The sequence below is a fragment of the Stegostoma tigrinum genome, chromosome 8 (assembly GCF_030684315.1).
Source record: "Stegostoma tigrinum isolate sSteTig4 chromosome 8, sSteTig4.hap1, whole genome shotgun sequence".
Taxonomy (NCBI): domain Eukaryota; kingdom Metazoa; phylum Chordata; class Chondrichthyes; order Orectolobiformes; family Stegostomatidae; genus Stegostoma; species Stegostoma tigrinum.
Genome location: NC_081361.1, coordinates 42,894,605 through 42,908,662, shown reverse-complemented (window position 1 = coordinate 42,908,662; position 14,058 = coordinate 42,894,605). Strand labels below are relative to the sequence as shown.

Below are 14,058 nucleotides of genomic sequence, written 5' to 3'. Positions count from 1 at the left end.
TCGTAATAAGTCTTATCCATTTTTTATAAACCTTTATCAGTGGTTCAACATCTCAACTGTTTTAAATGAGACCAAAATATTATTGGAAAAAATCTTAATAAATTTACTAATCCCACTCTCTAGAATGCTACTTTCAAAGGAGATATGTGGAGATGATACAGCTATGACATAGTTAGCAACAAATATTCAGTCTGAACTTATTTCACATGCAATACCATGTGTGAAGCAGGAGATCAGTGAATCAATTCTTTTACCTACTGATGTTAGTCATTGAGGCCCAACTCCCTTTACATTACCTCTCTCTCAGTCACTAAATTTCGGGGTACTATTTTTGAGAAGCACATATCGACTGTTCCGTGGTTTTAGTCTTTCCAAAAGCCTACTAAAATTGGGTTCATCTGGAATGATAAATTACTCCTTATCGATTTATTTTCAAAGTCTAGCTGTTCAGAGACCAATTGGACAAAACATACCTTGGTGAACTCTTAAGATTGACAATTTCATTGCAGAATATAATAATTCTATACTGTTAGGACCAGTCTAATTATGCACACCTAACTAAACTGTTTGATTATGATGCCAGTTTACATTTTTCATGTTTTCTTAAGTAGTTTCTTGAAGATATGGATACTAATGCAAACTATTCTCCGTTTCTAGTTTCCCGAGAAGGTCGCACACTATGATGATATTCCCACAATTACACTATACAATTGAAAATACCTGAACACCTAAACTGAGATAATGGGAACAGAAGATGCTGGAGAATCTGAGATAACAAAGTGTGGAGCTGGATGAACACAGCAGGCCAAGCAGCACTTCTGCTCCTAAGATTTTCTGTGTCCAATTTTGGGCCCCACACCTCAGGAAGGACATACTGGCGCTGGGGCGTGTCCAGTGGAGATTCACACGGATGATCTCTGGAATGGTAGGTTTAACGGCTAAGGATCCTGGGATTGTATTCATTAGAGTTTAGAAGGTTGAGGCGAGATCTAATAGAAACTTACAAGATAATGTACGGCTTAGAAAGGGACGCTGGGAAGTTGTTTCTGTTAGGCGGGGAGACTAGGACCCATGGGCACAGCCTTAGAGTTAGAGGGGGTAAATTTAAAATGGAAATGAGGAGACATTTCTTCAGCCAGAGAGTGGTGGGCTTGTGAAATTCATTGCCACGGAGTGCAGTGGCGGCCGGGACGTTAAATGCCTTCAAGGCAGAGCTTGATAAATTCTTGATCTCACAAGGAATCAAGGGGTGCAGGGAGAATGCGGGGAAGTGGAGTTGAAATGCCCATCAGCCATGATTTAAATGGCGTAGTGGACCCGATGGGCTGATGGCCTTACTTCCACTCCTATGTCTTGTGGTCTTAAGATGCTGCTTGGCCTGCTGTGTTCATCCAGCTCCACACTTTGTTTTCACCTAAACTAAGGCGCTGGTTGTGAATTCATTGGCTGATATTTCCTTTTTGAAAAGAAATATCATCAAAATAAAATACTTAAACTTCTGCTTGCTTGCAGACAAAAGTTACAATGCTGGCATCAGTGTGTCATCGATCCTAACATGCCACGGGAAGGTGCAAATACCCACCTGGTCCCCTGGGTCTTCCTGGTAGTAATCGTCCCAATCTGAATATCACTGCACGCTCATATTCTTGGACTATCTGCCCCACAAATAAAAAGATGATGATCGTATGAGTGAATATTAGTTACTGCCAACTAATCCAAGCAGAAAGTGTTAAAATTCCTTCAATGTTTACTGCCTGTTAAATATTAACTGAATTCTTGCTATGTATTTACAATAATTTCTGGTTTAGTGTCAGTTTTGTTTTCTTTTGGATCTTAAATTTTTTTATGTGTTGCTCCCCATTAGGTGGCATACTTCTAAGCAGTTACTGGTTATGCCTTATCTTGGCAAATGATAGTCAATGTCTAAACAAAACACACAATCTCTTATTTGAAGGTAAAATATTAAAGCCCTGGAAATACCTCATACCCACTGAACCAACCTCCCAAAAAATGCTGATGCAGTGTTTTGTTACTATGATACTTGCCTTAACACAGAACCAGACAGAGACTGGGAATGAGACAAGAACCAGCAACAGAGTAAGGAATGTGAGAATACACTCGCAGATACCTGGCCTTCGGTGCTTGATACCTGTTTAAGAAGAGCAGGCAGGCATATCAGATTATTACAGTCTGTTTTTAATCAAGCAAATCTAAACCCATCTTAAACATCAAGAGTTATCTCCTATGTTTCTTGTATCATGCTCTGCTTGTCCTTTTTTCTGTTAGTTTTGTTCTGTCTTTCCTGTTGAAGTATGATTCTTTGGTTATTAGCAATGCAATACTTAGATGTCATTTCGTATGTGAAGCTATTCTCTCCTGGTTTTCCTTCCTGGGTATTGCAGAAGGTGGCATTAATTGCAGACGAATTTTAATTTGTAGATTTTCTTTTTATTCATTCATTGATGGACATCATGGCTGGACCAGCATTTATTGCCTTTCCCTAATTGCCTAGAGGGCAGTTTAAGAGTCAGTCACATTGCTGTGTGTCTGGACCCAGACCAGGTAAGGATGGCAGATTTCCTTCTTTCAGGACATTAGGTGTTCCCTGACAATCAGCAATGGTTTCATGGTCATCATGAGTTCAATTCATAAAGCTGAAGTACAAAGGCATTTGGGAGTGTTGGTCCAGGATTCTTTAAAGGTTAACTTGCAGATTGAGTCTGTGATTAAGAAAGAGAATATAATGTTGTCATTTATCTCAAGAGGGGTGGAATATAAAAGCAGCAATGTGCTTCTAAGACTTTATAAAGCTCTAGTTAGGCCCCATTTAGAATACTGTGTCCAATTTTGGGCCCCACACCTCAGGAAGGACATACTGGGACCGAAGCGTGTCCGGCAGAGATTCACACGGATGATCCCTGGAATGGTAGGCCTAACATACGATGAACGGCTGAGGATCCTGGGATTGTATTCATTACAGTTTAGAATTTAGAAGCTTGAGCGGAGATCTAATAGAAACTTACAAGATAATACATGGCTTAGAAAGGGTGGACGCTGGGAAGTTGTTTCCGTTAGACAGGGAGACTAGGACCCTTGGGCACAGCCTTAGAATTAGAGGGGGTAAATTTCGAACGGAAATGAGGAGACATTTCTTCAGCCGGAGAGTGGTGGGCTTGTGGAACTCATTGCCACGGAGCGCAGTGGAGGCCGGGACATTAAATGTCTTCATGGCAGAGATTGATAAATTCTTGATCTTGCAAGGAATTAAGGGCTATGGGGAGAGTGCGGGTAAGTGGAGTTGAAATACCCATCAGCCATGATTAAATGGCGGAGTGGACTCGATGAATCGAATGGCCTTACTTCCACTCCTATGTCTTAGGGTCTTATTGTTTCCAGATTATTGTTGAATTCAAATTCCACCATCAGCCGTAGTAGGTTTTGAACTCAGGCACCCAGGGCATCTGGACTAACAGTTGAACAATAATATCACTAGACCATCCAGCTGCCCTATAAACTTCATTCAACTTAATAGAAACATTGACCCCAATATTTCGAGGAAGCAGGCATGGGGAGAAATCTGAAATTAAAAGGAGGATCTCATTCTTTATTCCATTTCTAATCTGACTGAGCGTAATTTCCTTGACAGACAACCTCGATTACCAGATTTTGCAGTAAAAATCACGATTACCAGAGTTTGTAATAAAATTAATATCACAAATCACGGGAGGTAGTAATAGAGTGATATATCACTCAGGGAGTAATCTAGAAGCCCAGGCTATTGCTATGGGGGCATGTATTCAAATCTGCCACTGTTGCTGGTGGAATTTATATTTGACCAATAAACTCCAGAATATGAATCTAAGTCAGAATCTTCCCATGGCCTGAACAATGAAGGTGATGGTGAAAATGTGAGAGATTTGCAAAGAAGTCAAGGGAGTCCTTTCTTGGTGTCGGGGCAACAAGTGGCATATTCCAGATGTCAAGATGAAATGCTTGCTAGTAAACTCAAGAGACCTATTAATGAGGATTATACCCGCTATCATCATTATAATCCTCTAATCTCACTCCATCCATTTGCGGTTTCACCATTCTACCACCCATCAAGTGGGTGGCAGGATCATATTACATTGGCAACGTCAGTGAGACGGCCATGTAATGTGATATGAAACTGCAATTGAACCGTTGAGTAGAAAGTTCAAAAACAGTTCTTGTGAAAACCACAGGACATGAGAAGGCAAGATTAACAGTGATACTAGGCTGCATGTTTGACAAAACAAAATTAAAACTTACAATAATTTTCAAATATAAAACTATATGCAAATCAAGTTTTCTTAAAGAGTTGATGTGCATGTGCAGGCCATGCATGCGGATGGAGAGAAGTTGTGGATCACTAATATCACTGCTAAATGAAAGCAGTGTGCAGGATTATTTGCTTGGGACATGTTCAGATCAAATCCGAGATCAAGAGGTGCTTGTGAAGAGATAATACTCAAATTACATGTGTACGTGGTTGTTTCACACCAAATGGAGTAAATACACGGTTGCCAAAGAAATATCCTTCACAAAGAGTGGAAATGTGTGTGCACCTATTGCAAAGACAGTGGGTAGAAGCTTATAAGTCCTGAAGAATATATACCATGGCAAGAAGTCAGGAAGAAATACATTGGGTTCAAACTTGCACTTCCGCAGTTCCAAACATCAAGACAAGAATACCAGTAGACAGTGGTGAGATGCCTATTATCTGGGATTATTGCCTATTGTTGGCCTCACTAGTTACAAATTAACATGTACCTTCCTATCCTATCATTTGCCACAAGGAAACATTCCTCTGCCATAAAGCCAGAGGTGTCAATGTTCTTTAATGATTGTACAATAGTCAGCACCGATTATGACTCCTCAGATATTGGAGCAATCCATGTCCAAATGCAAAACCTGGACAAAATACAGATTTGGGTTAGCAACGGTAAGTAACATTCATGCCACACAAGTGTCATACAATGTTCATCTCCAACCAGAGGGTATCTATCACCCTTTGACATTCAGTAGTATTATTTACACTGAATCCCCCAATGTCCTGAGGGTAACCATTGACCAGAAGCTGAATTCATTTACTATGTAAATACATTGGGAGCAACAACAGGTCTGAGGCTATGAATACTGTGGTAAGTTAATGGCTTCCTGACTCCCAAAGGCTGAACATCAACTACAAGATGCATGTTCAGGGGGGTGATGGAATACTCCCCACTTGCCTGAATGGATCTAGCTGCAACAACAGTCAAGAAGCTTGACACCATCCAGGACAAAGCAGACCATGTTATTGCAACCAAAATCACAAACATTCAATCCCACTACCACAGACAGTCAGCAGCAGTGTGTACCTTACATGAGAAATTCAGAAATTCACCTTCCATACCCATGACCACAGCTATCTAGAAGTACAAGGGCATCAGGTACATGGGAAAGCCTCTAGTTGCAAGTTCCTCTCCAAGCCACTCACCATCCTGACTTGGAAATATTATCATTGTTCCCTCAGTGTTACCAGGTCAAAATCTCGGAACTCCTTCCCTAATGGTATTGTGGGTCTACTTACAGCTGTTCAAGAAGGTTGATTACCATCAGCTTCTCAAGGGCAACAGGAATGAGCAATAAATTCTGGCCCAACCAGTATGAATGAATCAAAGAAAAAGATGTTGATAATTCCCAACCTCAAAGTCAGAGAATTCCAAGGGTTTCCAAAACCTGGCCACTCCAACTCATTGCTTGCCCCTTTAAACCACCATCTTGGACACCCAGCGACAACATCTCCAGACACGGTCCAGGGCATCTGCACTCTCAGCTTCTATCCACAAATTGTGGCACCTGACATCTGCCAAACTCTCAGGACCCTCGTGGCATCTTTTAAATGCCCACTTACAATGTAGTTGAGTGCTGCCGTTCAGGACATACTGGAAACTAACGTTGTAATGCTACAGCAAGGACACTTTGCATGCAGCAACAATATCCAACTCACAACTGGACCAGGCTGCTGGTTAGGACTCTTCTCTTGCTCTCTAAGCATTCACTCCCATTGGGCATACCCGGATGCTGACAGCATTTTCTTTTTGTGCTTTGCTGCCTCAGCCTGAGCTATCAAAATCACATTACTTCTGCCTTGCCTTGCTACTTAGCCCTGACACAGAGCATGGAAGTTTCTCATAGTTGTCAGTAGGCTTCAGTCACAGCAAAGAAGACAGCCTTCAGTACGGGGGTCCTGAGACTGTCCGGGGCCTTGGGTGCAATTGGTCAGCCACCTACGATCAGGGTTCTCGATTTGTAAGAGGTAGAAGACCAAATGTCTAGCAAAACACCAACCTCCTTGGCTCTTTCTGCCCTGTTGTTCACTGATTGCCTCCTGTAATGAGAGAAATCGTGAGTTTAAGCGCAATGAAAGTAGGTGGCATGATAGTTAATGCTGGTGCATGGTGATGGATTGTCCTGAATGAGTGAACAAGCAAAATCAAGGGCAGGCAGTGTTGGTAATATCAGGTGTTGGGGTGGGAACAGCGAGTGAGGGAAGATGTTGCAGGTGATAGTGAGAGTGGTAGAGAGCAAGGAGTAAGGTGTTTGTGTTAGCAGAGGTGGAAAAAGTATGAGGCAGTGGACATGGTGTATGGTAAGGGTGAGAGTGTGAGGTAGCAGAGAGGTTTTGAGGTAGAGGGGAGGGTGTGCGAGGTATTGGAAAGAGAGTGTGAGGTAGCGGGGAGGGTGTGCGAAGTATTGGAAAGAGAGTGTGAGGTAGAGGGGAAGGTGTGCGAGGTATTGGAAAGAGTGTGAGGTAGCGGGGAGGGTGTGCGAGGTGTTGGAAAGAGAGTGTGAAGTAGCGGGGAGGGTGTGCGAGGTATTGGAAAGAGAGTGTGAGGTAGCGGGGAGGGTGTGCGAAGTATTGGAAAGAGAGTGTGAGGTAGCGGGGAGGGTGTGCAAGGTATTGGAAAGAGAGTGTGAGGTAGCGGGGAGGGTGTGCGAGGTATTGGAAAGAGAGTGTGAGGTAGAGGGTAAAGTGTGAGGTAACAGGGTGGTGGCAGAGTGGAGACGTTTGTTTACATTCTTGCCACATTGCTCATGATGGCTGAAACCGCACTGATCTGGGTGATAACTTTGCCCTGACCTAGCAGGGCTTGGTATGTGGTCTCCACTGCTGATCCTAGGAGAAGGGGCAGCGGTCCTATGCACCACTGAACTCCTGGGATTTCTAGGTTCGACTGCACAAAGCAAGATGTCCGCTTCCCCTTCCCTGCCATGACCAGGACAAATGCCAGTCGCTTTGCAGGCAGCTTCATAACTGACTGTTAAAGGGGGTGTGCAGTGCCTTTTAAAGATAGTGCAGGCACCAGGGATGGTGGTCCATTTTGGGATATCCTGACAATGATAAGTTTCTCAAGTGGTCGGATCAAGCTAGTATCATATGAGAGCATCACCACGGACAGGGCTGGTAGTGAGTTTGGGATGATACGGTGAGTAATCTTGCTGGGCTTCGTGGAGTGAAATCCTCTGTCCAACTCAATGAAATTGATGCTTAGCTAAGTTATGACGAGATTCAGCCTAAGTTTTAAAATGTTTCAATTATGGTTTCAAGAGGAGAAATTACTTCTCTCAGAGAGTTGTGAATCTGTGGAACAAATTACATTGGTACGATGGTGTTGCTCATCGCTGACAATGCTTAGTGTAGGTTTTCAGCCAGAGTTTAAGGATGGGGTTGGCGTCAGGGTTGCCTGTCTATTCTTGTGATGCCTCATGAGTGGCGTGTTCTTCTGAGTACAGCAAGATGGTATAATAGGCTAGCATTAGACAAGAGATGTGTTATAGGGATGTGATGGGTAGGAATGTGGCAGGCAGCGCATAGTTCTTGTGACAAAATACTACAAGTAGAGACTCAGGCAAATACAGAATTCTAAATCTATAACTAATTTTGTCTGAAAGTAATTATAAAATAATGGATGTACACGCAGCACTCGGTTGCAACCGGGTTCGTGAACTGGAGTCGATTTGTGCATAAGTCGGGACATAATGCAGGAGGATGTAAGGTAGCCATTCGTAAATACAAGAAATGCTCACATGTCAGATCTTTAAAGTCATACCCCTGTGTAATCACATTTCTAAGTCTGAGCATTCATAAGTCTACTCTTGTAAATCGGGGACATCCTGTATGTTTGACATGGGGCATTAGAACTTTAAGAACCCTCATCAATTAAAGCCTAATATAAAGTTAACACCATGTATAGGATGGGCTGAAGGGCTAAAAGTTAATGATGATATTCGACGGTTGCATGAGAAGACAGATTGTATAGGATGGGCTGAATGGCTAAAGTTGTTGATGATACTTGACAAGCTGCATGCCCTTGAATGAGTCCTGTGAACATTCCTTTGCGAGCCAAAGATGACACTTGCACTTGTTTTCCTGTCCTGTGTTTTCCATACCAGCCAACTGTTTATCTGTTTTCTTTGTGCTGGCTGTTTGTCACACTCTGCAAGAGAGAGAGTTTCGTTCTACGCTGGTGTTTACGGACTTCGCTTTGAATCGGATTCACGAACAGTACCAGGAGCGAACCTAAACCTTTAGACTAGCCATCAATTGAGGGGTCTCTGACAGGCAGAAGAACATGAGACTTGTTGCTTTTTCCAGATAGGCGTGAGACTGGTTGCTTTTTTTTATCTTTTCTTTTCCATTTATTATTACCGCTATAATCATTTATTATTGCCATTATCATAATTTATTATTACTTAATAAGCATTCATATTTCAGCAAATTGCTGTTGTTGAGACTTCTTTTAATTATATTTACCCAAATCTGAAAAGAATCACTTGGATACATGATATGATCCAAGACAGTCGATGACCACCATTGTAGACAAATATTTTAGTCAATTGCACAGATTTATGTGCTGGAGGAATGGTATCCTTAGCTTTTAGAAATTCCTCAGCTTTTTACAGCAATTGAACAAGATCAAAAATGATGGATCTCTGAAGTTTGCAGATGTACCTTTTGAAAACAACTGCATCTATTCTAACTAAAAACTGAAAGAACTGCGGATGCTGTAAATCAGGAACAAAACAAAGTTGCTGGAACAGCACAGCAGGTCTGGCAGCATCAGTGAAGGAAAAAACAGAGTTAAAGTTTCGGGGGCCTGGTGACCTTTCCTCAGAACCATGTTAACTCTGTTTTTTTTTCCTCCACAGATGCTGTCAGACCTGCTGAGCTATTCTAGCAGCTTTGCTTTTGCATTTAATCTAACATTAATCAACCATTTTTGATTTCAGTCTGATATAAATGAGTTGTGGATATGCAGTGAAAAGGTTTGAAGAAAACCAGTAAATATAAACAGGGAGAACTGAAATGACACAAAACCTGATTCCAAACCGAGAATTTTTCTTTAAATTTAAGTGCAGACCATTGCTCTCCCCAGTAGCAGCCCCTCTTCCACTTCTCACAACCAACTCTTACCTTCCTCTAGTGCTTCAGTTTCAAACAGGGCAATCTGCTCCTCACTCTCATCTGAGCTTACTACATTGTCCACGTCCACCACGGTGCAGCTTGCCCCCTTACCATCAGCACTAAAGGAGCTTTCCGACAGGGCTTTCTCATTTCTCTCTTTTTTCCTCTTTGAATCCTTTGTCACTGTGTTTCTCATTTGCGTTGTTTTGCCCTCATTCACGCTGAAGGCCTTGCTTTTCATTCCTTTCGCTTTTATAGTCTTTTCTGCAGTAGAAGAATTATGTTGCCTTATTTGAGATGGTTTTGAGAAATGGGATGAAGCCCTGGAGCTCCTTTCCATTGTTCCTACAGATCCACCCTGTGAAAGCTTACCCTCTGTGCAAATTCAAGCTGTCTTTGCTATTTTTATACTTATGATCTTTGCATCTTTAAAAGTCACTTTGGACTTTCCTCCCTGATTTGGTAAGATGCCAAGATCATATTTTATTAACTAAAGACCCAGGTTATTGTTTTTCTAGATATTTTACTGACACAAAAGGGAGTGATCGACTCCCTAAATTTAATTAAAGTTACACTCCTAAGATAGTGGGCCTTCACCGCTACTGTGCTAGATGATCAAAATGACCATGGATGGGTAATTGTGTTACTAAATTATACAGGAATGAACTGGTGTGTGTGTGTGAATGTTGTGAGAAGGAAATTTAACCAGATTGCCAAACAATGTCTTTATGCCCATATTTCGGGGCTTTTTGGGTTTGAGCCAGCGCTGCAGCATTCAAAGCAACTTAATGGCTGCCAGCTGGCTTTTTGGATGAAGGTGTAATGCTAAAAGGTGCCAACGTCAGTGGCTGATCTCTGCTGACCTTGTGTGTGCCTGGAGTTCCATCAGCTCTGAGCTGTGTAATTTCCATTCGGTATGTTCGAACAATTATGGAAAGGTGTTCCTTTTCTTGGCTCCTGCATTTTGAAATATTCTGGGAGCCATCGTCCTAGAGACACATGGCACAGGTATCTACCAGGGCCCTTAGATAAAACCTGACAAATGCACAATCTCGCCCCATTGAGGCTATCTACACTAATCTAACGTAATAACTCGGGAAGCCCAACTGCTAAGGAACATCATAAATTGTTAAACACCAAAATAGAGCCACTCCTCATGACATACATAGGCTAGTTCCAACCTGGGACAGACAGACCTGCAAACCCATCCCTGGATCTGCTTTTTCTCATATATCTGGAAGTGCTAGCACAAACAACCAAATAGATTTGTTCCCATCACCAAATCACCATAACCTTTTATTTATTTTTCATTCTCATTTTAGCTGCTGACTGCCACCAGTAAATCACCCGTGTAGCCAATTAGATATTTATGTGCAAAGCTCATTAAGGGCAATACATACCATCAAAAGTGAGGGAGGGGTAGAGACAGTGGGGAGGAGCTAAATAAAATAGAGTTAGATGGGGAGATAAAGCACTCTGACCCCTGCAGTGCCCACCTATCTGTAAAGGCATCATGAATATTGGTGGACACTGTGTGCTCCCAGTCCAAAGACACCTGGACATGAATATAGCTGTGAAAAAGGGGCAGACAATTAGCAAATAACACAGTTGGCTGCCTGGACCTGTGGATAACCAACGTGGCCAGGCCTAGGACCAGACCCATGAGGACGTCCTCTGACTCGCCCACACCCCTCTACATCAGGTGTCCAAAAATCAGGAACATAGGGTTGAATTGCAGCCAAAAACACAACAAAGGTTTTCTCATAAAGGGCTCAGATGATGAGTTTCAATTGGGCAGGCCATTGCCTGTTTTTGGGAACTCATACTCGGAGATCCTTGAGAAAATGAATTTATGATTCCCCATGGGTCTTGTAGGGGTTTTCACACCCATGTTCCAGCACTTGGCCCATAGCCTTGCATGTTATGACATGTCAAGTACTCATCCAAGTACAACTTCAAGATTTGCGAGGTTTCCTGTGTGTATTCCCTTCCAAATAGTGGATTGCAGATTTCTATTGCCCTCTGGATGAAAGAGGTTTCCCTCTAATCCTCCTGCCCTTCATTCAAAAATCATTATTGACTTTCAATAAGGGGAACAGCTGCTTCCTATCCACCGTGTCCATACCCCTCGAAATCTTTTCCACCTCAATCCGATCTCCACTTAGCCTTCTCCGCATTGAAGCAAGCAACCCGAACCGATCCAACCTCTTTATATAGCTGAACTGCTCCATCCCAGACAACCTCCTGATGAATCTCTTCTGAACCACTTCCATTGCAATTGCATCCTTCCTACAGATTGGTGACCAGAAGTGGATACAGTAATCTGACTGTGGCATAAGCAATGTTCTATAATTCCAATATAACCTGCGCCTCTTATAATTGTTGCCGCAGCTAATAAAGACAAGTGTTCCACATGCCGCCTTAGCTACCTCCAGTGATCTGTGGACAAGAACACCAAGATCCATCTGTTCCTCTGAGCTTCCTATCGTTTTGCCATTCATTGAGTACTCCCTTGCCTTTTTACTTCTTCCAGAGCCCATCACCGCCCACTCGTCAAGTTTAAATTGCAACTGCTACCGATCTGCCCATTCGACCAACCCCTTTTGAGGAGGTGTCTAGGTGTGTAGTTGAGGGTAGTGCAATTGATGTAGTTTATATGGATTTCCCACAAGATCCCACATAGGAAAATGGTAAAGAAGGTATCCCCTTCAAAAAATTCTGTCAAATTTATTAGGCATGATCTCTCTCTGATAAAGCCATGGTGATTGTCTCTGATCAAGCTCGCCTCTCCAAATGGCATTTAATTCCCTCCTTCAGAATTTTCTTCAGTAGTTTCCTTACCACTGAAGTCAGATTCATTGTTCTGTAATTCCTGGTGTGTCTCTCCCATCCTTCCAGAGATATAGTAAGCGCCCTCCAGTACTCTGGCACCTCCTCTATGGCAAAGACAATTGAAAAATTTGAATCATAGTCCTGTAATTTCCTCCGTCGCCTTCCACAGAAGCCTGGGATATATTCATCCAGACCTGGTTTTTTTTTTCCATTTTTAAGCCCACCAAATCCTCCAATACCACCTCACTCTCTATGTCAATCTGCTCAAGAATCTCAGAGTCCCTCTCCGCAAATTCTGACCTTACATCCTCCTTCTGAGTGGAGGCAGGTGTGAAGTACCCCTATAATAATTTTTGCTTATTAATATCTACACCCTAAGTAATTTTTTTTGGTGATGGGGCTAAGGTCAGAGTCATCAGTGGTGTGTGGGGTTGTTGGTGTGAAGTAGTTGTCCAGAAGTTATATCAGAATTTTTATGCCAAGCATTTTCCGCATAACTATCCAGCTAAATAGGCCAGAACTATCTACAAAGATGACTTGCTCAGAATCTGAGACCTTTTTGGAGGGGTCAGGGATTAGGGAAATTGCCTGTTTGAAATTCAGACTTCCTGGCAACTTCCATGGAATTAATGTGTTGGCATTTCCAAGGGATCCTGACATGCATCTCTGACTCGGCTTGCTATTTCTGCCTGGTTCTCAAATTTCTGTTCAGGGAAACAACAATGCATATCTTTTCAAAATATCATTCTGCTTCCAGATTGGAGCGATAAGCAAGCATTGAATTCAATTGCTTGTTTATTGTTTAGGAAGTCTGTGGAGCTAAATATTTCTCCCCTTTCTGATAAACCCAAATATTCTCTGGAAAACACATTGACTCACAGGTTGAGATTTGAATGATATAAGCATTGAGGAAAAAGAAAACTCAGACATCCATTTAAGTGGGAACAATACATGTTTCTAAATTTAAAATCACACTTTGGAAGGCCAATTTTTCATAACTCCTGGATAGCACTTCTCTCATTGATCTAACTCGGTGTCCACAATATTCCACATGGCTCGGTGCCAAATTTTATTAGGTAATATTCATGTAAACAGCCTTGGGATGTTTAACTATGTTAAAAATCATATAAACAGGAGTTGTTGTTGATCAAAGTTGCAGATTAAACAATTGGCCTTCAGATCTTTTGTACCAGATTTTTAGTGAATCCAATTTTATGAGCACATTTTTAGGATCACAAGTGTTACAATCCCAGATCATAGTAAAACTACACAAACTGATCCCAGATTGAGACCTGGCTCGATAGATCATCAGTTTTGTTGCAACAATTTGATTACCATAATGGATGATTCACAAGAGACCGGTAATGTAATTTTGATGAAAAATAAAATCAAAGTTTATGATATGTAAAAGCTGAAAAAAACTCAAGGATCTTGTTATTAACAGCAAAAAGAAAGATTCAATCCTTTTCCCAGCAATATCCTTTATAGACTCTCAACTGCAATGAAGTACCACTCCTGACTTTACTTTTTAAGCATTTCAGCGACTTTCTGCACGTTCACCAGATATGATTTTCTCCATTCTACTGGAGAAACAAAGGCTAACTCATTGACTTCTCTAACTGAACACCATGGAGAAAACGCAGAGTCTTTTTTCTGGTTACTCTGACTATTGTGATACTACTAAATAGTAAATTTTCTGAACAGAACATTATTTTGGCCTTTTTACAATTGTCAATTTTCAATTTCCTTTGCCATAG

General features: G+C 41.8%; 1 protein-coding gene across 1 annotated transcript in view; it reads right to left on the bottom strand.

The window, feature by feature from the left end:
- Positions 1-9,855, bottom strand: part of LOC125456093 (podocin-like) — a 29,854-nt gene extending 19,999 nt beyond the window's left edge. The window contains exons 1-3 of the mRNA XM_059647822.1: positions 9,479-9,855; positions 2,042-2,149; positions 1,583-1,651 (exon numbers count right to left, since the gene is read on the bottom strand). Coding sequence (XP_059503805.1) covers positions 1,583-1,651; positions 2,042-2,149; positions 9,479-9,809 — 508 coding nt within the window. The 5' untranslated portion in view covers positions 9,810-9,855. The remainder of the gene's footprint in view (positions 1-1,582; positions 1,652-2,041; positions 2,150-9,478) is intronic.
- Positions 9,856-14,058: the final 4,203 nt, after the last annotated feature.